The sequence below is a fragment of the Erinaceus europaeus genome, chromosome 18, assembly GCF_950295315.1.
Source record: "Erinaceus europaeus chromosome 18, mEriEur2.1, whole genome shotgun sequence".
NCBI classification, from domain to species: Eukaryota; Metazoa; Chordata; class Mammalia; order Eulipotyphla; family Erinaceidae; genus Erinaceus; species Erinaceus europaeus.
In genome coordinates, this window is record NC_080179.1 from 13,687,755 (window position 1) to 13,713,586 (window position 25,832).

The 25,832-nt window shown below is 38.8% G+C and overlaps 1 protein-coding gene across 1 annotated transcript in view; it reads left to right on the plus strand.

Annotated features, from left to right (window-relative positions):
• PDE11A (phosphodiesterase 11A) overlaps positions 1–25,832 on the plus strand; it is a 349,760-nt gene that overhangs the window by 141,537 nt on the left and 182,391 nt on the right. The window contains exon 6 of the mRNA XM_060178283.1: positions 15,681–15,813. Within this exon, the coding sequence (XP_060034266.1) occupies positions 15,681–15,813 (133 nt within the window). The remainder of the gene's footprint in view (positions 1–15,680; positions 15,814–25,832) is intronic.

The following is a 25,832-nucleotide window of genomic DNA, read 5'->3' on the forward strand; positions in this document are numbered from 1 at the left end:
TATGACAGCCCTAGAAATCAGATCCATACCTCAGTCCTTCCATCCAGGATTTATTGTTTCTATTTATTATTGTTATTGTTGCCGCTATTTATTGTTGATTGATTTTTCTGAAGGTTTTGTTGTATGTATCTACTAAATTCTGCACTTGGTTAACTTATGTGCATCAGCAATAATAGAACAGAGATTTCCTCAAACTTCGAGTCAGTATATCTTTCAGCCTTGGCTGAGATATCCTGTGTGTACATGGGGATTCCTTCATTTCTCTGAGAGGAAGCTAGCTTAGTTTTCACATTCTGCTCGCCCAGTGCTACAAGGTTAGCCTGGGTTGGGAAATCAGGACTATCTCAGGTCTTTCCTGGGCAGGCACACAACTCTACAAGTATATGTACCCTTCAGATTTCCAGGAATATGTTAGAGCTTTTCAGATTCCCCTAGGAATACCCCATTGCCATACCCTCCTTTAAGAATTGCGGGTCAGCTTCTCATTAGCTGCAGCGATTAGCCCTGCCTAAGGCTAAGGCTGCTGCGATGTTAAATAATTGATGCTGTCGTTTTTTTCCCACAATGCTCCTGCAGGTGAAGGTTGTTCTCAGGGAGCAACCCTCATGTCAGATCAATAAAGACAAGCTTTTTGACTGGAAGCTTCTATGGACCTGACAAATAGGTCAAATAATTTAAATTCTCTGGAGAATGAACTTTTGGAGCTCCAGATTCTTTTTTTTTTTTTTTTTTTTGCCCACAGATGCCAGGTTGCTCAGGTCCCCCCAGAGCTGGGGAGAGGAAGATGGGAATAAGACAGTGAAACCACCACAAAACTTGCTGTCCTCACAGAGAGTTAGTTGTTTATCCTGAATTAACACTTCTTGAGTATGTGCAACCGTTTCCTTAATTTCCCAAGTCCTTAGAAAGTCAATATTTATTTATTTATTTGCTAGTGCCAGAATTATTGCTTTTAGATTGAAAAGATAGCTCTGCCTGTTAAAAGCACTGACTTGCATTCCTGAGGCCGTAGAGGCTGCAGGTTCAATCCCTGGCACCACCTATGTCAGAGCAGCTAAAATGTGCTTTGGGCCCCCCCATCTGCCATTCTCTCTGCCATAAAAAACAAAGATATAAATCTTTGGAAAAGGAAGACTTAAGTTTTTTAAAGTAAAAGTTACTGCTTTTATGGAAGAACATTTTTATAGGCTATCCTCTGGGTATTTTAAAGCTCCTTTTTTAATTAGCTTTTTATTTTTTAACTTCTTAGTTGCTTTGAACAATAGTGAATATTAGACAGACATACACACTGATGTAGGCAGAATATTTTCAATGTGCTATTAATTCTTATGAACTAATCTTATGAATTAATTTCTTATGAATTTCTTTCTCTGCTAGGACTGTGAGCTAAGTGTTTCGTAGAAGTAAAAAATACAGTGAATGTTCTGATTTCAAGGAACTAAAAGATCTTTAAAACATGAAACATTAGGGAGCCAGGAGGTAGCACAGCAGGTTAAGCGCACATGACACAAAGCACAAGGACTGACTCAAGGCACCTGGTTTGAGCCCCTGGCTCCCTACCTGCAGGGGGGTTCACTTCACAGGAGATGAAGCAGGTCTGTGAGTGTCTTTCTTTCTCTCCCCCTCTCTGTCTTCCCCTCCTCTCTTGATTTCTCTCTCTTCTAACCAACAGCAACAACAGCAATAGCAACAATATCAACAAGGGCAACAAAAATGGGGGGGGGGGATGGCCTCCAGGAGCAGTAGATTCGTAGTGCATGCACCGAGCCCCAGCAGTAACCCTGGAGACGGAGAAGAGAAGAGGGGAGGGGAGGGGAGGGGAGGGGAGGGGAGGGGAGGGGAGGGGAGGGGAGGGGAGGGGAGGGGAGGGGAGGGGAGGGGAGGGGAGGGGAGGGGAGGGGAGGGGAGGGGAGGGGAGGGGAGAGGAGAGGAGAGGAGAGGAGAGGAGAGGAGAGGAGAGGAGAGGAGAGGAGAGGAGAGGAGAGGAGAGGAGAGGAGAGGAGAGGAGAGATGAGATTAAAACAATACCACCCCAGGGATCTGGCGGTAGCGCAGTGGGTTAAGTGCAGGTGGCGCAAAGCACAAGGACCGGCATAAGGATCCCAGTTCAAGCCCCCGGCTCCCCACCTGCAGGGGAGTCACTTCACAGGCGGTGAAGCAGGTCTGTAGGTGTCTGTCTTTCTCTCCCCCTCTCTGTCTTCCCCTCCTCTCTCCATTTCTCTCTGTCCTGTCCAACAACGACGACATCAACAACAACAATAATAATTACAACAATAAAACAAGGGCAACAAAAAAGGGAAAATAAATAATAATAATAAACTTAAAAAAAAAACCCATACCATCCCTCATCAAAGCAAGGACTGCAAAAGCTGAATAAGGGCAAGAGACTGGCACACTTTAACAATGTCTCTTTAGTTACTTCAGGCCACCCCGTCAGCTGGGGCCCTATTCAGGGAGACCTTAGATTCCCAAACAGACATGATGGGCCTAGACCTTGAATGAATCCCTCTCTCCACTGTTATCAGTCATTTCTATCAGGAACAACACAATAGACCCCTTTGTGGGTCTTGCCCTCAATTTGGATCAACAATGGTAGAGAATGTTCCATCCTCCAAAGGGAGGCTGAACAACATACTCTATGCTACACCTGAGGAAGATGGGTCCTGATATTGGGGCAGCTTAGAATGTTCCTACTTATGATCACAGAATGTGAGCTCAGATCTACAGGGATGCAGAGGTCACATATGCTCCTAAGCTGAATATGGGCCCCTGATCATATCAAATCTATGGGGTTTACAATCAACAATATTTGTACATCTTTCCCATGTTTGGGAGCTACTGTCTTCCCTGATCCAGCTTTCTGGTCCTTCTTCCAGCCATGACATCATCTCCCCAGACAATAATTAGGATCCACCTGCATATCAAATTTCAGGCTCAGGGAAAAACAAAACGAAAACTAGTATAGCCACAGGCCCTTTGGAATATAACTAAAATATGCCTACTAACTATCTACAAAACGGAGACACATCCCCAACTCTTCATCTGCACTATTCCAGCCTTTAGGTCCATGATTGGTCAACAATTTGTTTGACTTTGTATGATAACTCTATTTTCAACCACCAGGTTCCAGATGCTAGCATGATGCTGACCAGACTTCCCTGGACAGACAACCCCACCAATGTGTCTTGGAACTCCGCTTCCCCAGAGCCCTTCCCCATTAGGGAAAGAGAGAGACAGGCTGGGAGTATGGATCGACCTGTTCATTGCGGAAGCAGTTACAGAAGCCAGACCTTCCACCTTCTGCACCCCATAATTACCTTGGATCCATACTCCCAGAGGGTTAAAGAATAGGGAAGCTGTCAGGGGAGGGGATGAAATATGGAGTTCTGGTGGTGGAAATTGTGTGGGGTTGTACCCCTCTTATCCTATGGTTTAGTCAGTGTTTCCTTTTTATAAATAAAAAGTTTTTTAAAAATAATAAAACAATATCATCCCCATCACTACCAGTCATCTTGAAACCAAAGCACTTTTGTATTGTTCTGTAATCTCCTCTAAATAAGAAACTTAAAACATTTCTCTTTCTTGACTACCTAGCAAGTTCAGGGCTAGTGAATTGCATTATGGCATTATGTTAATTGAATAATGAGAGATCTAGATGCCTGAAGAGGCTCATTTATATCCCTCTTCCACTTATACAGCTAGTAAGTGTCTCAGTATGTCCTGAGCCAGCTTAATAGAAGACAAGACTAGTACCAAAGACTGAACACTCAGGATTCTATCTTGGTGCCAGAGTACTTGTTAAGTAGGAATCTTTATTCCTAAAGTCATCTGTATATGCCCCCCACCTTCTTTCCCTAAAAATGCATACATATACATAAATCATGTTAAGTGAAATAAGTCAGAAACAGAAGGATGAATATGGGATGATCTCACTCTCAGGCAGAAGTTGAAAAACAAGATCAGAAGAGAAAACACAAGTAGAACCTCAACTGAAATTGACATATTACATCAAAGTTAAAGACTCTGGGGTGGGTGGGGGGGTGGCGGTGGTGGTGGGGAGAGTGCAGGTTCAAAAAGGATGACAGAGGACCTAGTGGGGGATGTACTATTACATGGAAAACTGGGAAATGCTATGCATGTACAAACTATTGTATTTACTGTCGAGTGTAAAACATTAATTCCCCAACAAAGAAATTTAAGAAGAAAGAAAGAAAAGAAAAAAATGGCCACCGAGAGCAGTGGATTTGTAGTGCAGGCATCGAACCCCAGCAATAACTCTGGTAACGTAATAAATATAATTAATTAATTAAAAAAGAAACTATTTTTGAGAACTTTCTATGTGATATGCATTCTTCAATATTCCTGTTATCGAAACAATAAAGTCCTATGTAATAACTTTTATTTTCCATTATGGAAACTAAAAGTCATAGTAATTAAACTTTATCATCTCATAACTGGGAATGTTAGACCAGAACACACACGGGTGTGAAAACACACACACACACACACACACACACACACACACACACACACACACACACGAGATTTTCTTGGTTGTGAAACCAAGTAGTTGCTACTATTTGATGCTAAATGATAGATACCAACTACTCACAGCAATGCTATCTGACGCACATCTACGAGTCATAAGACACTTCCTCAAAATGACGCCAACTTTTTGTAGTGATAAGTCTTATTATTCTAATTGTCCAACTTGAGGAAATGAAGTGTCCTCAGGCAAGTTCTTAACGACAAGTCCACTAACTGGTCTTGATAAGCTTCGGGAATTTTTGCAACTTTGAGCATCTTCTAGTTCTACTACCATATATGGACTGACAGACTGGTGCTGCTTGCTAATTACATCTCTCCCATTACTTTTTATGACTAATAGGCTTGTTTAGTAACCTTCAAAAATATACTGAAGCCAGTAGGAGATTATTAATTTCCCAATCCTAGGGGTTTAAGACTCTCCTGCTGTGGTCTGCCTTTAAGTTTCATTGGTATTGATTTATTTCCTTAATCTCCTAATTGAAGGCAACTTCAAATACTGTTTCACAGTTTAAGGCTTCAGGAAGGTCCAAGGGATAAATAGATTTAGCTGAGAAAAGAAATGAGTTTCTTTTATGAACAGAGTTCAAACTGGCCTCTGGTCAGTGAGGCAAAATGGCAAATAGTACCAGGCAAAAACTGTGGATCAAAAATCAGTTTTTGTTCACAAAGCATAAAAATGAAATATCTTCTCAAAGAGTTCTTTGAGTTTGTGACTCTTGCATACTCTGTTTCCTTTCCAAGTAGCTAATACTCAAGTTGTCCAAGGGGCAATTGCCAATCACTCTCTGCTAATGAAAAAATAGGTTGTGTGTATATTGAAACCTTTGATACCAACCCAAAGAGCTACTTTTAGTTAATTTTTTTCCAATAGTACTCTTTAGGGCCAGAGAGATACCTCTCCAGGGAATATGCCTTGCTGTGTATGTAGTCCAGACACATGGTGGGGGGTTCTATGGCACGAGAAAGTTCTGATGCTGTTGTGTCTCTCCCTCTTCCTGTCTATCTCTATTCTCTAGCTATATTCTGTCTCTAAAAATGCACTCTATAGCTGTAAATTCACACATACATAGGAATCTGGATCAAGGAAAATCAACAATAATAGTTAATAATTTTAATCACACGAAGGGGAGAGTATTATTAATTCAGTCTTTGCAGTGTCAATTTTGAGTTGACTGAGAATACGTCAGAGAATGTATCCAGAAAATACTTGAATTTATATGTAGGGAACTCCGAACTTAAGAGGCTACTGAACTGATTGCAAGAGTTATCGTATATGCTTGTGAACTGTTGATCTAGTGGACTTAGTGGCTTAATGAATTTAGTGGCTTCATAGTCTTATTCATCACAAACCATCATGTATCCTAAGTTTCACCTCAAATATTTATTATAGCAGCACAGAAAACCTCACAGTTCTAAATCTTTACTCATACTGATTTTTTTTTTTTTTTTGAGGCTGATGGCTTGTATGATGGTTTTCCATCTTTTCCCTTTGAGTGTATTATTCTTGTCCCATTGGGCCAGGTGGGTGTCCTGAAGACAGCATATGGCTGGGTCATGTTTCTTGATCCACATCTAATGACATGATGGATTTGAGATGTTTTAGTGCCATTACTTTATGCAGGTAGAGAGAGAGAGAGAGAGAGAGAGAGAGAGTGAGTGAGGTGTGTGTGTGTGTGTGTGTGTCTTTATGAAGTTCCCTTTAGAATTTCCTGTAGAGCCTTTTTGATTGTAATTGATTCTCTCTGTTGTTCTTATTCTTTTTTTTTTTTTTCCCACCACCACCCGTCCCCCTCTCTTTCTCCCTCTCTATCTCCCCTTTCCTGCTTGATTTCTTTTTGTCTCTATCTAATAAATGAATAAATATTTTTTAAAGTACTGTCCATCAACTCACAAAAATATCTAGCATGTAAATAATCAAAGATGTCCAAATAAAAATATAAGTGCTACCTACTAAATTGGGAAAGATTAAATATCAAATACTCAGGCTACCAAGGTCAGAGATGTACAGTAAGGAAACGCCTTTCTTTTTGTTGTCACTTTATAGGGGGTGGTTTGTCAGACTGTTTTTGCCACAGGTATACAGCTTCTGATCCCCCTAACGACAGCATGCCGTATCCCCCACCAAGTAGTCATCTTCCTCTCCCATACAAATACTTGTTTATATATTTTGGCTATTAAGTCTCTTTTTCTGATGTATGGCATATGAAGATCTTCTCCTATTCCGTAAGGGGTCTCTTTGTTTGGGTGATGGTTTATATTGCTGTGCAGAAGATTTTCAATTTCATGTAGTTCCATTGATTTGTTTTTGTTTTGGTCTTCCTTGCAGTTAGGTTTGTATCATCAAAGATGTCCTTGAGGTATAGATAGGAAAGTTTTCCTCTAAGTATTTGATAGTTTCTTCATCCATATGGAGTTGACTTTTGTTTCTGGTGAGATAAAGTGGTTCAGTTTCATCCTTCTGTATGTTTCAACCCAGCTTTCCCAGCACCATTTATTGCAGAGACTGTCCTTCCTCCATTTAATAGTTTGGGCCCCTTTATCAAAATTTAGGTGTCCATAGGTGTGGGGGGTTATATCTAGGTTTTCAGTTCTGTTCCACTGGTTTTTGTTCCAGTACCAGACTGTCTGGATTATAATATCCATTGATGCAGAACTTTCTAACAACAAATAAAGCTCCATCCTTTGACTGTGACAGGGACTAGCACGATAGTTCACATGGATAACGCACTTGCTTTGTCATGGACACACACTAGGTTTGAACCTGGTGCCTGCCACACTGAGGGAAGTTTTGGTGCTGTGTTGTCTTTCTTTGTCTCTCTAGCTCTCTCTCTCTTTCTTTCTGAAAAAGTCAGCCTGGAATAACGAAGCCCCATTGTTCTTATTCTTAGCAAGTCTTTATTCTGCTGTTCAATTTGAATGAAAGTCTGGAGGGGTGCAGTATTCTTGGATGGAAGCCTTTCTTGTTTATCACTCTATAGTTAGCTAGCTTGCCACTCCCTTCTAGTTTCTAGGATTTCTGTTAAGAAACCTGATATAGCCTTAAAGGTTGACTATATTAATCTTGATATTTTTTTCTTGCTGCTTTCAGTAATTTTTATTTATCTTTGGCCTTTGCTAGTTTAATTATATCATCTCTTGTATATACATCTCTGGATTGATCTGGTCGGTATTCTGTTCTCACACATCTTTAGTATGGTTTTCATGGTCTCTTAGCTCCTTTTCAAGATCTGTGCTTCACACTGGCTTGCTCCTTCCTCTCCATTGTTTTTGCTTTTGCAAAGTGTTTTTACCTTTTTTTTTCCCTGCCAGATGAATAGTTACTAATTCCACAAAGACCAGTCTACACTAACTTTCTTTGTAACATTGCTCTCCAGATAGCCTTCTAAATACAAGCTGAACTGAACGTTTTTAAAAAAAAATTTTTAAAACATATATATATATATATATACATATACACATATATGTATATATATATATATATATATATATATTGTCTCCAGGGCTATTGTTGGGGCTCAGTGCCTGCACCATGAAGCCACTGCTCCTGGAGGCGGTTTTTTTCTCTATTGTTGCTCTTGTTTATCATTGTTATTGTTATTGTTGTTGTTGTTGTTATTGCTGTCATTGTTGCTGGATAGGCCAGAGAGAAATCGAGAGAGGAGGGGAGACAGAGGGGGAGAGAAAGACAGACACCTGCAGGCCTGCCTCACAGCTTGTGAAGCGACCCCCCTGCAGGTGGGGAGTGGGGACCCAAACCAGGATCCTTCCGCCAGTCCTTGTGCTTTGCGCCATTTGCACTTAACCTGCCTGCCCCCCAAAACATATTTTTTAATTATCTTTATTTATTGATTAGAGATAGATAGAAATTGAGAGGGAGGGGGGTCGAGAGAGAGACAGAGACAGAGAGACACCTGCAGCCCTGCTTCACCACTCGTGATGCTTTCTCCCTGCAGGTAGGGAAGGGGGCTCCAACCCGGGCCTTATGCGCTGTAATATGTGCGCTCAACCAGGTGTGCCACCACCCGGCCCCTAAACCCTTTTTAAATATACATTTCCATAATGGCTTATGCATCCTTCTAGTGTACTAACCCCCAACACATTACTGTTTCTAAGTTTTCTGAAGGTGCGGCCCCTTTAACTCCTACCCATACTCCTCTCTGTGTAAGTAGCTATATGTGCCATTTAATTTCAGCAAAAGGAAATGCCCCTTATTGATAATATTATGTAAGACTTAACCTGTAGCTGTCCAACATTTAGTAGGCATCCATCCAACCATCATTCTTAAAAGAATGACAAAGTTCTGACATAAGCTCTTTGAAAACTAGTGTAAACTCTAGTGTTCATAATAGGATTATCAATACACTCATTCTGATGTTGAAACTATCCATCACTGACATTCCTACTCAAGAGAACTGTTAACTATTAGAGAATCATCTAGGACCAAGATAGTGACAGTTAAGAAAGCATGACCAAGGGGGCCAGATGGTAGTGCACCGAGTTAGGATCCACGTAAGGATCCCAGTTTGAGCCCCTGGCTCCCCACCTGCAGGGGGGTCTCTTCACAGGCAGTGAAGCAGGTCTGCAGGTATCTGTCTTTATCTCCCCCTCTTTATCTACCCCCCCATCGATTTATTAAAAAATGGCTTCCGGGAGCAATGGATTCACAGTACAGGCACTGAGCCCCAGCAATAACCCTGGAGGCAAAAATAAAATAAATAAATAAATACAATACAATACAATTTTAAAAAACAGAGTAGCTGAAGAAATTGGAAATAGCTTTAAAAAGAATAATCTTGGTTGGAAGACTATAGGAAACAGTGTCAACTATTTCCAAACATTTGAAGGCCTGTTAGATAAAAATATCCATGTCCTATGAGACTTAGAGCAGAGGATGTAGATTATTTTAAAGTAAATTGAGCTGCCACAAAATGGAGTGGGATGTTTTAGTAATTAAGTGAGTTCCATGTCTTTGGGGACATTCATTTTGATATTAGGTACCCATTTGTTAGATGCCATGAAGAAGCAGGGTCATTCTGTGAGACTTGAAAATGACATCCCTTCTAGATAGACAGATGTGTTGAGGATAACTCTTCAGTTCAAGTCTATACCAACTTGCACTACTTATTGACAAAAACACTTGGGTTATCTGGTTTCATCCACATCTCAGGGTTGAGAAATAAACTTCATTACACCATTAGTAGTGAGAGAAAAGAGTGAGTCTGGAGTGGTGGACATGTGGCGCACCTCTCACAGTGAGGCTCTGCCTCATGCTCTGCCCGATGTCTCTGTGGGATCTCCCTGCCTAATCGCTCCTGTAGGATCACTGCCCCTTGTTTATTGGATATGTGTACATACAGCTCTATCAAGTATAAATATAAATAAGGGTGTACATAAACACAAACATCTTAAGGGTATAACACGAACAACTTGAGGGCATGCATAATGGAACCATCTCTCATAGTATGTAGACTACTGTATATCAGACTTCTTATCTCCAATTCTGGTGACTAAATCAGGTTTTATGCTTACTTTTCAAATCCTGACCTCACCCCAAGTATGCAGGCATAATCCAGAGATCCCAGATAAGGCAGGTTTCACATAAGCCTGAATGGTCTGTTGACCACTATCTGTGTTTACCCTGATAAGGCCAAAACACCCCTGGGGGCAGGAGAAAGAACTACAGAGATCACAAAGAATTTCTGACATGTCTGGTGTAAAATATAGCTGTTAGTAATTAAGAAAAATAGTTCAGCAAAGAAAGAACAAAGATTATAACTCAGGGGTCTATCAAGAAGTCACGGTGCTAACAACACAGTGAGGCTTGGTTTCAGCCCCACCCTCCATTTCACTGGGAGCTTCTCTGTAGGCAGCACCTGCACAGACCTGTTTGATTATATCAGTGATCTTGCCATGCTCATTTCTAGTAGCAATCCATTGACAGGGAGGAAATCACATAAATAAAATTATCATTAATCAGAAGGAATTGACATAGGACCTTTATGAAATAACTAACTCTTCAAAGCCAGATGTGTTCCTCAAGAAGCAGAAATGATTTTCATCCTGACCTTTGTTAGTCACAGCACATCGCTAAAATAAAATGTATGCTTTCCCATGAATAATTGCCTTTTGAAGTTGTTTTAATAGTTGATACTTAAAAATGTTTATGACCAGCAAGATAGGTCACCGGGGAGGGTATCAGGTCTGCCATGTGTGAGAAATATATTCAAGCCTGGTCCCCACTGTACTTGAGAAAACTTTAGTTCTGTGGTCTTTCTCTCTTTCTGTTTCTCTCTGCCTCTTCCTCTGTTTCTCTTTCTCTACCTGAAAAAGTTGCCCCAGAGCAGGGAAGCTGTAGAAATGAGAAAAAAGAAAAGAAATATAATAACAATTATTATAGTCTAGCTAATATGCTCACACTTGCATACATGGTCTTTTTATTCTATATAATAACTGTGTGAGCAGTAATAAAATCACTGTACAGTTTAAGTAAATAATTTGCCCGTGGTCACTTTTCTGGGAAGAATCAAAATAGAAAGTTGAATCATAGTATCTCTGACTCTAAGACCCATAGTATTTTCCATAAAGTGAAATTATCCTTTCAAAAAATAAGCACAGGTTTGAAAGCTATGGCTCAATGTCATGGCTCTGCATTACACTAGAACTTTGGGATTTGAAAGACTGAACTGGTAGAACAAAAGTCAAAATATGATGTAAATGTTTAGAGTGACAACTCAACTTTCCTGACTTTTTCTAAGTATTCTGCCCTTCTGGCTCTTGATTTATCTATATGTGCAACATAAAACTGAAGAAACAGAGAAGCAGTTTTAAAATTTTTTCCCTATTGCCGCCTCAGCTCAATACAGATCTTACCTTATCTGTGAAATCTAGCCTTTGCTAGATTTCAGTACATGAAATGAATTCTCCTTCTTTGGATATCTTCTGCATTCGTGATTGTTAAAGTTAACTTGCCCCTACTATTTTTGCTCTAGTCCTGCACTTTGACTCCTTCCCTGATAAGAAACAGGATAAATAGAATAGCCTATTGTTTTGAAGTCACATTTAATTGAAAATTCTATCTTTTATTTTCAATGTTATTTATTTCTACCCGAATTTTAATTATTTCACTACTTCTGCTTTGAGATTTCTTTGTTTTTCTCAGCCTTTGAGGTATGTATTCAGATTGTTTATTTTAGTTTTTTTATTTCCTGATGCGTGCCTCTATGGCTATAATTCATAGTGCTGGGTAACAAATATTTTGATAGCTTGTGTCTTCGTTTTGATTCGATTCTAGGGACATTTAAATTTCCTCTTTGGTCCAGTAATTGTCAAGCAGTGTATTGTTGAGTTTCCGTATTTTGGAAACTTATCTTCTGGTTGTTGTTAAGTGTTAAATTCCACTGTGATCTGGGAAGATGCTTGGGACGATTTCAATGCTCTTGAATTTTCTGACACTGTCTTTGTGACCTAATATGTGATCTGTTCTTGAGAATGTACCATGTGGACTCAGAAAGAACGTGTATCTCTGTTTTGGGGGATGAAGGGCTCTGAAAATGTCTAATACGTCTAGTCATTTAATTCTCTTATTTCTTTGTTAAGTCTATGATCTGTTTATTCGAGAGTGTGAGGTGTTAAAGTCTCCAACTATTACTGTGTTACTAGCAATGTATTTTTTTTTAGCTCTCCTAGTAGTGTTTGGCATATTTTGATGGCTCCTCATTGGGTGTATAAATGTTAATAATTGTTAATCCTCTCAGTTGACTGATCCTCAGGGCATTAAATAATGTCTATCCCTATCTTTTATTATTTTAAAGTCTGTTGTGTCAGATATGAGTATAGATATTCCTGTTATTTTTTGTGGTCTCTTAGCTTGTATGATACATTTCCATCCTTTCACTTTGAGTCTGTGTTTGTCCTGTTGAGTTAGGTGGCATTCCTGCAGACAACATATGGTCGGGTTGTTTTCTGATCCATCTTCCCCTCCTTCCTACCTGCATGACCTCACTAGTCTAGTATGTCTTCTCTCTGCTTTCAGTCTCTCTTAGATAGTTCTGTCTCACCATTCCTGAAGCAATCATTTTAAAATTACACCACAAATCATGCCATATTTCTGTTCAGTGCTCTCAAGTGATCACTTTACCACCAGCTGGAACTTAAGTTATAGTGCTATATAGCTCCTCAGTCAAAACCTCCACCGTTAAGCCCAAGCATCCTTTCCTGTTTTGTTTTGTTTTCCCATAACCAGAAGGAACTTCTCAATATTCCACAACTTACTTTTACTCTGTTGTCTATCTAGTTCCTGCTTTTGTCTCTTGTTTCTCCTCCCTGGGTGCTTTTCTTCTCACCCTTCATTCCCCCTTAGCTAAACTCTTGTCTATTCTAAAAGACCCAGCTTACAGAATTTTGATTTTTTTCCTGACAAAACTGCTCCCCCACCCCACCCCTTGGTCCCTTGTTCACTTCATTTCAGCTTCTTCTCCCTACCCCAGTTAATTCTTCCTCAGTTCCTTCTCAGACTCCTCCCCAGGGACCTGCTGTAACATTTCTGCCCACCCCATATTAGGTCAGTACTTGATCACCAGATACTTAAAAAATCATAATGTGGGGTAAGCCACACAGATAGTGCAGAATGAATTGGTAGAGCGACTTGTCCCACAGTTTCTTAAAATCTTAGAAATGACCTTTTCTGTTGAATTCTCATAATAGGTACAGATTGTGTCCCCATATTTTGCTCTGATCACAGCAGAACATATGCTTTCAATTCTCATATGTATAAAATAGCGGAAAGAAAACAAATCATTGTGTCCTTTGTTCAAGGAAATAGATTTCATTTTTATCTTTGAAGCCCTCAGACTTTTCACTTGCTTGATTTAGAAACCATCTAAAGAATATTAAGACTCAGTCTTTTATTAAGACTTCCCTTTTCAGCCAGAGATCCATAGAGAATGAGTTTACCTACTAATGATTTCTAGAATACCATATTGGTATGAATAATACCACAAATATATGTTGAATATGCCAGATAGCTATTAGAAGTTATAGGGCCAGATGGTGGTTCACCTGGTTAAGTGCACGTAATAGTAAGCACAAGGATCCGGTCAAACCCGGCGCTTTGAGCCCCCAGCTCCCCACCTGCAGGGGGGAAGCTCCACAAGTGGTGAAGCAGGTCTGCAGGGGTCTGTCTGTCTCTCCTCCCCCTCTGAATTTCTCTCCATTCTATTGAATTAAATGGAAAAAGAGGAAAAATGGCTACCAGGAATGGTGGCTTAGTGCCAACACCAAGCCCCAGCAATAACCCTAAAGGAGAGACAGGGAGAAGGAGGAAGAGAGAGAGAGAGGAAGAGAGAGAGAGAGAGAGAGAGAGAGCGATAACGATGGAGCTAGAAGTTACATCAAATGAGATATTTCATTGGTGACAATTCATGTTTTTGCTCCCCGCTGATTCATGCAAGTCCTCCCTCTCCCCCAATTCCTGACATACTCAGTATGGCACAAGTTCCACTCGGGCAAAACCATGGTGACTACGTGCAGTGTTTAGCTTTTTCTCGCATTCTAATGCTTCTTAGGTTTAAAAGCTTATAGAATTATTATTCTGGCTGCAGTGCACTCATTAATGTCTCAGGGATCCCAGAGCTCCACAGAATATAATATGGAGGGTACTGCCTAGCATACTTGCATTCATGCACAGAACTTTGGTAATTATCTGCCAAGTCACAATTCTGACATCCTCCATAAGACTTACCCTTGACAACTGTGATTTCAGCAGGACTCAATTTCATATTTCCACAATTGCTGGCAGGGCTTAATATGTTCCTTGTGGAAAAAAGATGGAAGGGTGGCAGGAGATGGGGAATCTCACTAATTCTTGCAACATTTCTTTGAATTTGGTGTTCATTGTGAATGATGCCAGGAAAGTTGCCAGCATCATTTAGCATTTATCTTCTTTATTCAAGGCAAATATCGATATGATCTAACTTAGTAATGTGAAAGGCCACTAGCATTATAGACTTTCCAGTGAGATTATAGGAAATGTATGTGTGTATAAAAAAAAAACGCACTACAAAGAGTTACATAGTTACCAAAATTACATGTAGTATTAAAGTGCTTTTTTTAATTCGTTAAGATTTACTCACTTCATACGAAGTAGAGTTTCATATGAGGGAGAAACCAGCCCATCATTTTAATACATGGTTCATGGAGGGTCAGACCAAGAGTCTCAAATGTGCAATTCCTGCTTGAGAAAACTTCCCTAGCTACTTGATTACTTTTTAATTTTATTTTTCTGTTTTTCCTTTTTTGCTATATTTAAGGCTCTCCATTCATTGTTAGGGAGATAGCATAATAGTTAAACAAAAAGATTTTTATGGAGGCCAGGCGGTGGCACCCCTGGTTAAGTGCACACATTACAGTGTGCAAGGATCCGGGTTCAAGTCCCTGGTCCCCACCTGCAGGGGGAAAGCTTAATGAGTAGTGAAACAGGGCTGCAGGTGTCTCTCTGTCCCTCTTCTGCACTATTCCTCCTCCCCTCACAATTTCTCTCTGTCTCTATTCAAAATCAATAAAGATTAAAAATTTTTTTTAATTAAAAAAAAAAGATTTTTATACCTGAGGCTTCAGAGTTCCACGATCACTCACCTGCACCACCACAAGCCCGACCGAAGAAATGCTCTGGTAAAAAGTGGAAATAATAAATCAAATACATAAAGGGTATAAATGAAAGTATCAAATTCAATTCTCCATTAATTTTCTTACTTTCCCCTTTCTTGGCCTTAATTTTTCTCTGTATTGAGCATATATCTCTTCAGTTAGGTGGGTAGAGAGGTGAGTAAGGCCTCATCATGCTACTTTATTGACAGCTGCCTTCAGTTGTGGTCGTTCCTTCATTGTCTATTTTATGTCTGGTTGCTCTCTGGGTCATAGAGAATCTATCACATCTACCCAGGGATCTGATTATTTTATTTAATTGCAGGTAAATCTTTTAAAGTAGCCACTGATAATTAGGTCACTATTGCTCTGTGACTAATGCCACTTTCTCTTCTCATGAAAATGGGAATGAGTGTGGCTTGGTAGAGTATACTTTCAAGTAAATTCACGTTTGTCTCTTTTTTTTACTACCTGCCCTGGTGTTCTAACAGTTTCAAAGAAAGCTTGGAGAAACCATCATACTCTGACTGGCTTATAAATAACAGTGTCGCAGAGCTGGTGGCTTCTACGGGCCTCCCGGTGAACATCAGCGATGCCTACCAGGACCCTCGCTTTGATGCTGAGGTAAGAGGAGCCCCCTGAAAACAGCCTTAGAATTCACTTGTTCCAGACATGAGACCCAGCAGCAGCAGCAGCTCCTGAATTTGCTGGCAATTGTTTTCGTCTTTCCCTGTTCACCTGGTATTTAATGTTGCTTTACTGTTGAATGAGAGAAAACCTCCTGTCTATTATTATTTGTGTCAAAATGACCATTATGTATTAGTCTAGTGTTCTTTTATGATTAGGTATATTTTTATGATTGGATATTTTCATATTAAGTATTCCCATGATGTACTTGTAAATTAGATGTGGCCATGTCTATTTTATAGTAAGCATGATTTATCTTAAACTATGAAGTATGAAGTGATAAAAAACTGTTTATAGAACAGTTATTTCTCAATAGAAGTTAGAATAATGAGCATATTTTTTAAAAAATTGCACATGAGAACCAGTATAATTAATGTTAATTACTTGGGTACATTGTGCTGTACACAGACTATATTATATATTAAAACAGTGGGTCTGGGTGGTGGATCACCTGATTGAACACACATGTTACAGTGCACAAGGACCCCAGGTTCAAACCCCCTGTCTCCACCTGCAGGTGGGGAGCTTCACGAGCATTTGAATCAGACTCAGGTGTCTCTCTGCCTTTCTCTCTCCCCATCCTCTCAATCTGGCTGTCTCTATCCCATAAATAAATAAAGATGATAATTTTTAAAAGTTTAAAAAGAATTAAAAATGGAAGAAGATGGTTTTTAAAAACAATATAGATTCTGACTTGCAGAAGTTGGAATAAATTCCAAGAGAATATAGAATGTCACTTAGATAAATTCACATGAAATTATTAATGTCTCCATATTTGTTTGTGTTCAGTAAATTACAAGTTTTCTGTTCTATATTGTCAATGAAAAATCTAAGGATGAACAGGAGTTTTCTTTTGATGAGGAAAACTGAGGAGACATGGGTGCCAGGCAAAGCTGAGAAAGCTCAGGGCATTTGGGGAACTGAAATGAGTTAATGTGATTGAAAGGTTGTACAGATGAGCTGGAGAAGGAAGCAAAGGTCGTATCACTGAAAGACTGAAAATCATGTTGATAATATTTATTTGGGAGCTCAGTGCACTGTGACGAAGATGTCAGTTGATGGTAGGTATGCTGTGCAAACACTTAGCACAGGGAGATAAGAAACTGGACATAGATGATAACTGTCTTGAAAATTATTATTTCCCTCCAATAAAGTGATTTTTAAAAAATAGAATTGGACCAGCAAAACAGCTAACTTGTCTGGTGTGCTGCTTCGCCACGGATGTAATACAACTCCAAGAGTGGCCCTGACCTCTGTAATTTCCAGAGATGAAAGAGAGAGTTAAAGTGATTTGTGTAAGACCACACAGCTTCCTTGTACCAAGGCACAGAGCAAACTTTGAATCTTCTGATTTCTGACTCAGTCTTCTCTTTGAGGACTCTTGAGAGAATCAGTGGCTGAGTAGCTGCTATGACAACAGAGTTATCGCTCTGTCATCTCTCCATCCAGGCACATGAATTATGAGCTCAGTAAACCTTCACCCCCCCATCTACTCTACTCACCAGTTTAGTCTTGAGGATACTACTTACAGAGATACTACTATTTGTAGCACCTGAGATCCTACAGAAATAGTTCATAATCCATGCAGGCTTGCATGAATATCAAGTGGAGATACTTGTCTAACTAGAGGATAGCTTTTTTATGCTAGAAAAGGATCTGATAGAAGATTCTTCTCTCTAGTGAGGGCTATTTGCACAGAGCTGCAGCTCTTGAATTAGGGGCAAATCAGTTTATGTCATCTTCCTTCTGAAACATTGTGAAGAAGGGACAGGAAAATCTCTCACCAAGGCAAGAAGTTAAGGGTAAGTGCTGTCAACAAACAAAGGATTGTGATAAGATCTTTATTCTTGGCTGTCCTAGTCAGATAGTCACCAGATACATCTTAATAGGGATCAGCAGCATGCAGACCCTGTTCTTCATAAGAGTAGTCAGACATCCAAAAGTCTATACTACACAGGCCCAAGTAACCCACTAATCCTTTAAACACGTCACTGAAAGCTGATCACACTGGTATATTTAAAATCTAGCTCCACTTCCGCAGTGGTAGCTAAGCAGAAGAACAGAGTATTTGCAGGTATGAGGCCCAAGGTTCAGTCCTTGGCAATACTTATGACAGAGAAGTGCTCTGGCTCCCATGCTTTCTCTCTCAATAAATAAATATTTTTATTTAATAAAAAACCAAAATACAGCTCTTATGCCTATATTCAAATTATATTGTCAATTAAGGCACTAAATTAGACTCAAACTTTCTGTGGTTTAATAAAACAGAAGTTCAACAAGGGCAACAAAAGGGAAAATAAATATTTTTTAAAAAAATAATAGAACAGAAGTTTAGGTTTTTTTGGTTTTTTCCCTCATACTGAATACACATGGATGTTCCTGATAAGTAGAAGATCCAGGAAATGCCCCTCAAGTGATGGCATTCAGTTCATGATAGAAATTGCTATGCAGCAACTTATGAGCGAATCACCTCGTGAAACCTCTTGTCCATTCTATAGATCTCAAATGCAGCTACAGACCCCAAGACATTCACTACTGTGTATTTGATAGTTTCAGTTCAAACAGGTTTACAAGAGAAGCTTGTCAATTGAAGGATTTTTTTTTTTATTTCTTTCTTGGGGGATTAATATTTTATATTCGACAGTAAATACAATAGTTTGTACATGCATAACATTTCTCAGTTTTCTACATAACAATACAACCCCCCCAGGTCCTCTGTCATCCTTTTTTGGACCTGTATTCTCACTCTCCCCCCTCCACCCCAAAGTCTTTTACTTTGGTGTAATACACCAACTCCAGTTCAGGTTCTCCTTGTGTTTTCTCTTCTGATCTTGTTTTCAATTTATGCCTGAGAGTGAGATCATCCCATAATAGCTGAGTAGTATATACCACAACTTGCTCAGCCACTTATTTGTTGTTGGACACCTGGGTTGCTTCCAGGTTTTTGGCTATTACAAAGTGTGCTACTATAAACATAGGTACACACAATTTTTTTTGTTTGGTGAAATATAGTGGTTCAGTTTCATTCTTCTGCATGTTTCGACCCATTTTTTCCAAAACCATTTGTTACAGAGACTCCCCTTTCTCCATTTAATAGTCTGGGCACCTTTGTCAAAGATTAGATGTCCATTAGATGTCCATAGGGGGCTTACTTCTGGGCTCTCATTTCTATTCTACTCGTCAGTATATCTATTCATGTTCCAGTACCAAGTAGTTTTGATTACAATGGCCCTATAATACAATTTGAGATCTGGGAGTGTGATGTCTTCAGTTCTGTTCTTTCCTCTCAAGATTGTTTTGGCAATTCTGGGTAATTTCTGTTTCTTGATAAACATTTGTATCATTTGTTCTGTTCTCCTAAAAAATGTTGTTGGGATCTTGACGGGGATAGCATTAAATTTGTATATGACTCTGGGTAGTATATTCATTTTAATGCTGTTAATTCTTCCAACCCATAAACATGGAATATCTTTCCACTTCTTTGTGTCTTTTTCAATTTCCTTGAGTAGTGACTCATAATTTTCAGTATACAAGTCTTTCACTTCTTTGGTTAGGTTTATTCCTAGATATTTTATTGTCTTTGTTGCTATAGTAAAAGGAATTGATTTCTGGATTTCATTTTCTAACTTAGTGTTTGCAAAGAGGAATGCCACTGACTTTTGAATGTTAATTTTATAGCCTGACACATTACTGTATTGCCTGATGATTTCCAAAAGCTTCTTGCTGGACTTTTTAGGTTTTTCTATGTATACTATCATGTCATCTGCAGATAGGGAGAGTTTGATTTCTTCTCTTCCAATCTATATCCCTTTAATTTCTTGCTCCTGCCTGATTGCTATGGCAAGAACTTCCAACACTATGATGAATAGTAATGTTGATAGTGGGTATCCCTGTCTAGTACCTGATGAGGGGAAATGCTTCCAGTTTTTCACCATTGAGTATGATGTTGGCTGTAGGTTTGCTATATATAGACTCCACTGTCTTCAGGAATTTTCCATCTATTCCCATCTTTTGTAGTGTTTTGATCATAAAGGGATGTTGTATTTTGTCAAAGGCTTTCTCTGCATCTATTGATACGACCATGTGGTTTTTGGTCTTGGATTTTATTGATGTGGTGGATCACATTGATTGATTTATGTATGTTAAACCAACCTTGCATCTCTGGGATAAATCCCACTTGGTCATGATGAACAATGTTTGTTTTTTTTTAATTTATTTTTTTTAATAATTTATTTCTTTATTGGGGAATTAATGTTTTACATTCAACAGTAAATACAATAGTTTGTACATGCATAACATTCCCCAGATTCCCATTTAACAATACAACCCCCACTATGTCATTCATCATCTTTCATGGACCTGTATTCTCCCCACCCATCCACCCACCCCAGAGTCTTTTACTTTGGTGTAATACTCCAATTCCATTTCAGGTTCGACTTGTGTTTTCTTTTCTAATCTTGTTTTTCAACTTCGGCCTGAGAGTGAGATCATCCCATATTCATCCTTCTGTTTCTTACTTATTTCACTTAACATGATTTTTTTCAAAGTCCATCCAAGATCGGCTGAAAATGGTGAAGTCACCATTTTTTACAGTTGAGTAGTAATGAACAATCTTTTTAATATACGGCTGTATCTGGTTGGCTAGAATTTTGTTTAATATTTCGCATCTATGTTGATCAGAGATATTGGTCTGTAGTTTTTCTTTTTTGGTTGTTTCCCTGTCTGCTTTTGGTATCAAAGTGATGTTGGCTTCATAGAAGTTGGAAGGGAGTATTTCAGTGTCTTCAATCTTCTGGAAGACTTTTAAAAGTAGAGGTATTAGTTCTTCTTTGAAGGTTTTGTAGAATTCATATGTAAAATCCATCTGGTCCAGGACTTTTATTTTTGGGAAGATTTTTGATAACTGTTTCAATTTCATTAGCTGTGATGGGCTTGTTCCTGTTATCTAGTTTCTCTTTACTAAATTTTGGAAGTTTGTAGGTATCTTGGAAATCGTCCATTTCTTCCAGGTTCTCTAGCTTGGTGGCATATAGTTGTTCATAGAAGCCTCACATTATATGCTGAATTTCTGGGGTGTCTGTTGTGATATCTCCTCTTTCATTTATGATCCAATTTATTTGGGTTTTCTCCCTTTTTTGTTTTGTGAGTCTAGCTAAAATTTTGTCAATTTTGTTCACTCTTTTGAAGAACCAACATTTACTTTCATTGATCTTTTGTATGGTTTTCTTATTTTCAATGTTATTTATTTCTGCCCTAACTTTAGTGATTTCTGCTCTACTAGTTTCTTTACTCTTCTTCTAGGTCTTTAAGATGTGCAAGCAGGCTGTTTATTTGTGCTTTTTCTTGTTTCCTAATGTGTGCTTGTATGGCTATGAACATCCCTCTCAGTACTGCCTTAGCTGTGTCCCAAATATTTTGATAGCTTGTGTCTTCATTTTCACTGAACTCTCAAAACATTTTGATTTCTTCCTTTATTTTCTCTTTGACCCCATAGTTGTTAAGTAGTGTACTGTTGAGCTTCCAGATTTTGGGACTATTACTAATCTTTTGTTGATTGTTAAGTATTAGTTTAATTTCACTGTGGTCTGAGAAGATGCTTGGGATGATTTCAATGCTCTTGAATTTGCTGATGCTGCCTTTGTGGCCTAACATATGGTGTATCCTTGAGAATGACCCATGTGGACTTGAGTAAAATGTGTATTCCAGTTTCTTGGGATGAATGACTCTGAAAATGTCCAATAGTTCTAGTTTATCTTTCTCCTCATTTAGCTCCCTCATGTCTTTATTGATTTTCTGCCTGGATGATCTGTCAAGTGGAGAGAGTGGGGTGTTGAAGTCCCCTACTATGACTGTGTTGCTGTTAATATATTGCTGTAACTCTTTCAGTAGATGTTTGATGTATTTAGATGGCTTCTCATTGGGTGCATAGATCAATTGAAGGATTTACGGTGCCAGTTCTGTTCATAAATAATTTGCTCTATCGAACTTTGCCTTAGCTGCATAGTTGCACTATAACCTATTGATAGATTCCTAATTTCTAGAGCTTTCCTACCCTGTAAAAGCTTCTGCAATGTCCTCAGAAAATCTGCCCAGAGATGTGCAACAGAAAATGATCTTTGTTTTGAAACGGTTGGTCTTCCTTTTAATAGAAAGCACAAAGGGATCTCTTTACTGTGATAGAAACCTCATCCCAAGTGCTGTCAGGCACTCGCTGTGAGGGCTGTGGGGCAAGCAATCATAGGTGTCCACCTGCTGGGTATTCTCTTTGTAACTGTGTTAAATATTTAATGGAGCTCCCTCCTTGTGGTGAATAGAAAGGCTTAGCATGGTGATCCACAGTTGTTACTAGTCTTCTATCTGCCTCTTAGAGATAACTCTTAAAAGATGAGCTTAATAGTATACACAGTGCTAAGGCCAAATTCCTCGGTTTATAGGTACATAATTATGACAGAATGATTATTTAGGATAGTTACAGAGCCAGAGCTAAATTTGTAAAATTTAAATTCTGAAATCATATGAAGATCACTAAATGATTGACTTTGTTATAAGATTCTAGATGTTCTTTCAAGTGGATAGAAGAAATATCTGCTTGTAAAAGCATAGCCTATTTATTATGGTTCAAGAAAAAAATTCTGTTTATGAGTTATCCTGATAATGGGTTTTTGGAGTTTTATCAGCCATCTGCTCCTTGGGGAAGGACTAGATGCTAGGTTCCTGGAAACATTGACAGGAATACCATGTATGTTAATTTTCTGTTTTTTGCAAAGCAAATTTTGCAAAAAAAAAATCACAATAAATTTAGCAGCTCAAGAAACCACTGCTACCTCACAGTTTATGAAGGGCAGAAGTTAAGTCGTGAAAAACTCAATTCTTTTCTCAACACTAATAGCTATTATTTGCTGAGTGATGCTCTCATCTGGATCCTGGGGATTCTTTCTTACTCTTGTAAGTTGTTTACAGAATTAATTTCCTTGCAGTTATGGAGTGAGATTTCCATTTTTTAATATATGAATGTTTTACATTATTTAACATCTTCTCTCGCTGGAATGTAAGTTTTATCAAAGTGAGGAATTGTTTGGTTCTGTTCACTGCAAGTCAAGAAAGTAGATTTTCCCATGTAGAAGAGAGAATATCAGAAATAGAAGACAAACTGCCACAGTTTTTTATGTCAAAATAGAAGGAGAAAAAAGACCTAGGAAAAACAAGTGAAGCAACTCTTGGAGACATGGAAGACTCCATTAGAAAAATAAATAACATAATTATAGGGTCTCAGAAGGAGAGGAGAGAAAGAAGGGAGTAGATACCAATTAAAAAATTAATAATGGCAGAATTTTTTATCAAACTTGGGATATGGTAAAAATATAGATGTCCAGGAAGCGGGCTGGGTGGTGGTGCACCTGGATTAGTGCATTACAGTGTGCAAAGACCCAGGTTCAAGCCCCCGGTCCACACCTGCAGGTGGAAAACTTCACAAGCAGTGAAACAGGGCTTCAGGTGTCTCTTTGTCTCTTTCCCTCTCTATCTCCCCTCTTAATTTCTCTGTGTCTTTATCCAATAACAAATAAATTAAAAAATTTAAAAAAAATTTTTTTATATTTTATTTATTCCCTTTTGTTTCCCTTGTTGTTTTATTGTTGTAATTATTATTGTTGTTGTCGTTGTTGGTTAGGACAGAGAGAAATGGAGAGAGGAGGGGAAGACAGAGAGGGGGAGAGAAAGACAGACACCTGCAGACCTGCTTCACCGCCTGTGAAGTGACTCCCCTGCAGGTGGGGAGCCGGGGGCTCAAACCAGGATCCTTAATGCCGGTCCCTGCGCTTTGTGCCACCTGCACTTAGCCCACTGCACTACAGCCCGACTCCCTCTCTAGTACTTTTTAATCTTACTTTTCTTTTTCTGATCCTTCTTATAAATAATATCTTGAGGTTCTTTAATTGGGTATTTAATTGGGTATTCAAGTACTCTTAATGCTATAATTTATATCTGTTACCAAATGATCTGCATTTCTCTGAAAGATAACTACTGTATGGTCTAACTCAATATAAAGAATGCAATATAAAGAACCCAAGCACATGAAAAAATTAGATTTTTTTGTCTCTTTCTCTCACTATGTATCTCCAAACTATTATGAGCCTTCCACAGATGATAAGTGGGGCTGGCAAAGTAACTCACTTGGATAGTACACTATTCTGCTATGTGCATGAACAGAGTTTAACCTAGCCCCTGCCCCCACTGCATTAAAGGAGGCTTTGGCACTGTGGTCACTTTCAGTCTCTCTGCCTCTACTGTCTGTATCTAAAAACAGAACAAAAACTTAAAAATGGTAAGTGGCCACTCAAATCAGGATTCAAGATCCAAGTAAATTAACTTGCCATGCTGTGTCTTTAGAATGACTCAGCTGAAGCATTTTTTTCAACATTTCAATTGTTTTTTATTTTAATTTTATTAGTGATTTAATATTGATTTACAAAATCATAAGATAACAGGGGTATAATTCCACACCTCATCCTCCCCAGGCCCAACACCAGAGTTCTGTATCCCCATTCCATTTGTTGGAAGCTACCGTAGTTCTCCCAAGGTCACTATAAGAATTGATTATTATTTTATAACTAGCTGTCTGTATATATTTGCCCATTTCTCTCTGTTCCTGCCTTCTCTTCCTTTATAAGTTATATCTACACCTATTACTCCTTCCAAATGTCTGTGCTTTTTCCTACTCTCTCTCAAGGTCTTGATGGAGTTGGAGTTCATAGCCCTCTGCTCATCTTCCCCTATAATTTCTCCTTTGCTGGGTGTATGGACCAGATTTCTTTTTGGGTTGCAGAAGGTGGGAGTTCTGGCTAGTTGAAGCCTTTTCTATTGCCCTTGCCAATATTTCTGAGTATTGTTTCAATTTTATTCTAATAATGGTATATGAAACAATTCCCAACAACCTACATATAAATTGTATTATAAGTGACCTGCAGTTGTATCATGTGGCTTCTTAAAGTGCCTCTCTATTTACATATACTGTTGCCAAAAAGTAATTATTTTGGTCTTGCTTTAGTTGGCATTGTTCTCGTGACTCCAACTCTCAATAATTAGTTGCACTCTAGGACATCATCTATGAAACTTTCTGTCCTTCTGTTCATACTATTTTCAAAAGAACACCTTAAAAAGACACAATCATGCATAAAAAGCCATTAGTTAGCCCATATGAAGTATTGTGTTTTAGTGTTTAATTGGCTATTTTCCTTCTACCTATGTGGTTGAGAGAATTTTCAAAACATCGCATTCAGAATTTGTTATTTGGTTGCAAGGGGAATGAATAGTTGGACCCACATTTAAACAGGAAAGTTTTAGCAAGAAAAACAGCAAAGAAATATATCTGAGAATCAGGGAAGGCTTTATGCATGGATCATCAAATGGCCTCCGTCTTGTTTAAAACTCAGGCATGGTGAGAAACATCATTACCCACATGTAGCCATAGGGATCCAATGCCCGTGTTCTTGTTGTTCAATCTAGGATGTCATGATCCTAGGCTTATCACTGTTTTCCCAATGCAGATTTCCTGTATGCTGTTATTCTTTTATTAAAGTGTGTTATAGACAACCATATGTTTTTTGCCTTTGTCATGTAGCACTTAAGGATAATGGGGCTACAGCTCTGAGAGCCTTTGACTTAAGAGCATTAAAGTCCATTTTGCCTGTCATATCTTCATGGCAGAGCACCCCTGCCTAGCATTTAATTGTCTATTCTCTAAGCCCAGGTATCTCTTTATTTTTAATTTTTTAATTTCTTTTTTTTTTTTTTTTTACCTCTGGGGTTATCGCTGGGTGTCGGTGCCTGCACTAGAATACACTGCTCCTGGAGGTTATTTTTCTCCCTTTTTGTTGCCCTAATTGTTTATCGTTGTTGTTATCATTGTTGTCATTGTTGTTAGATAGGACAGAGAGAAATCAAGAGAGGAGGGGAAG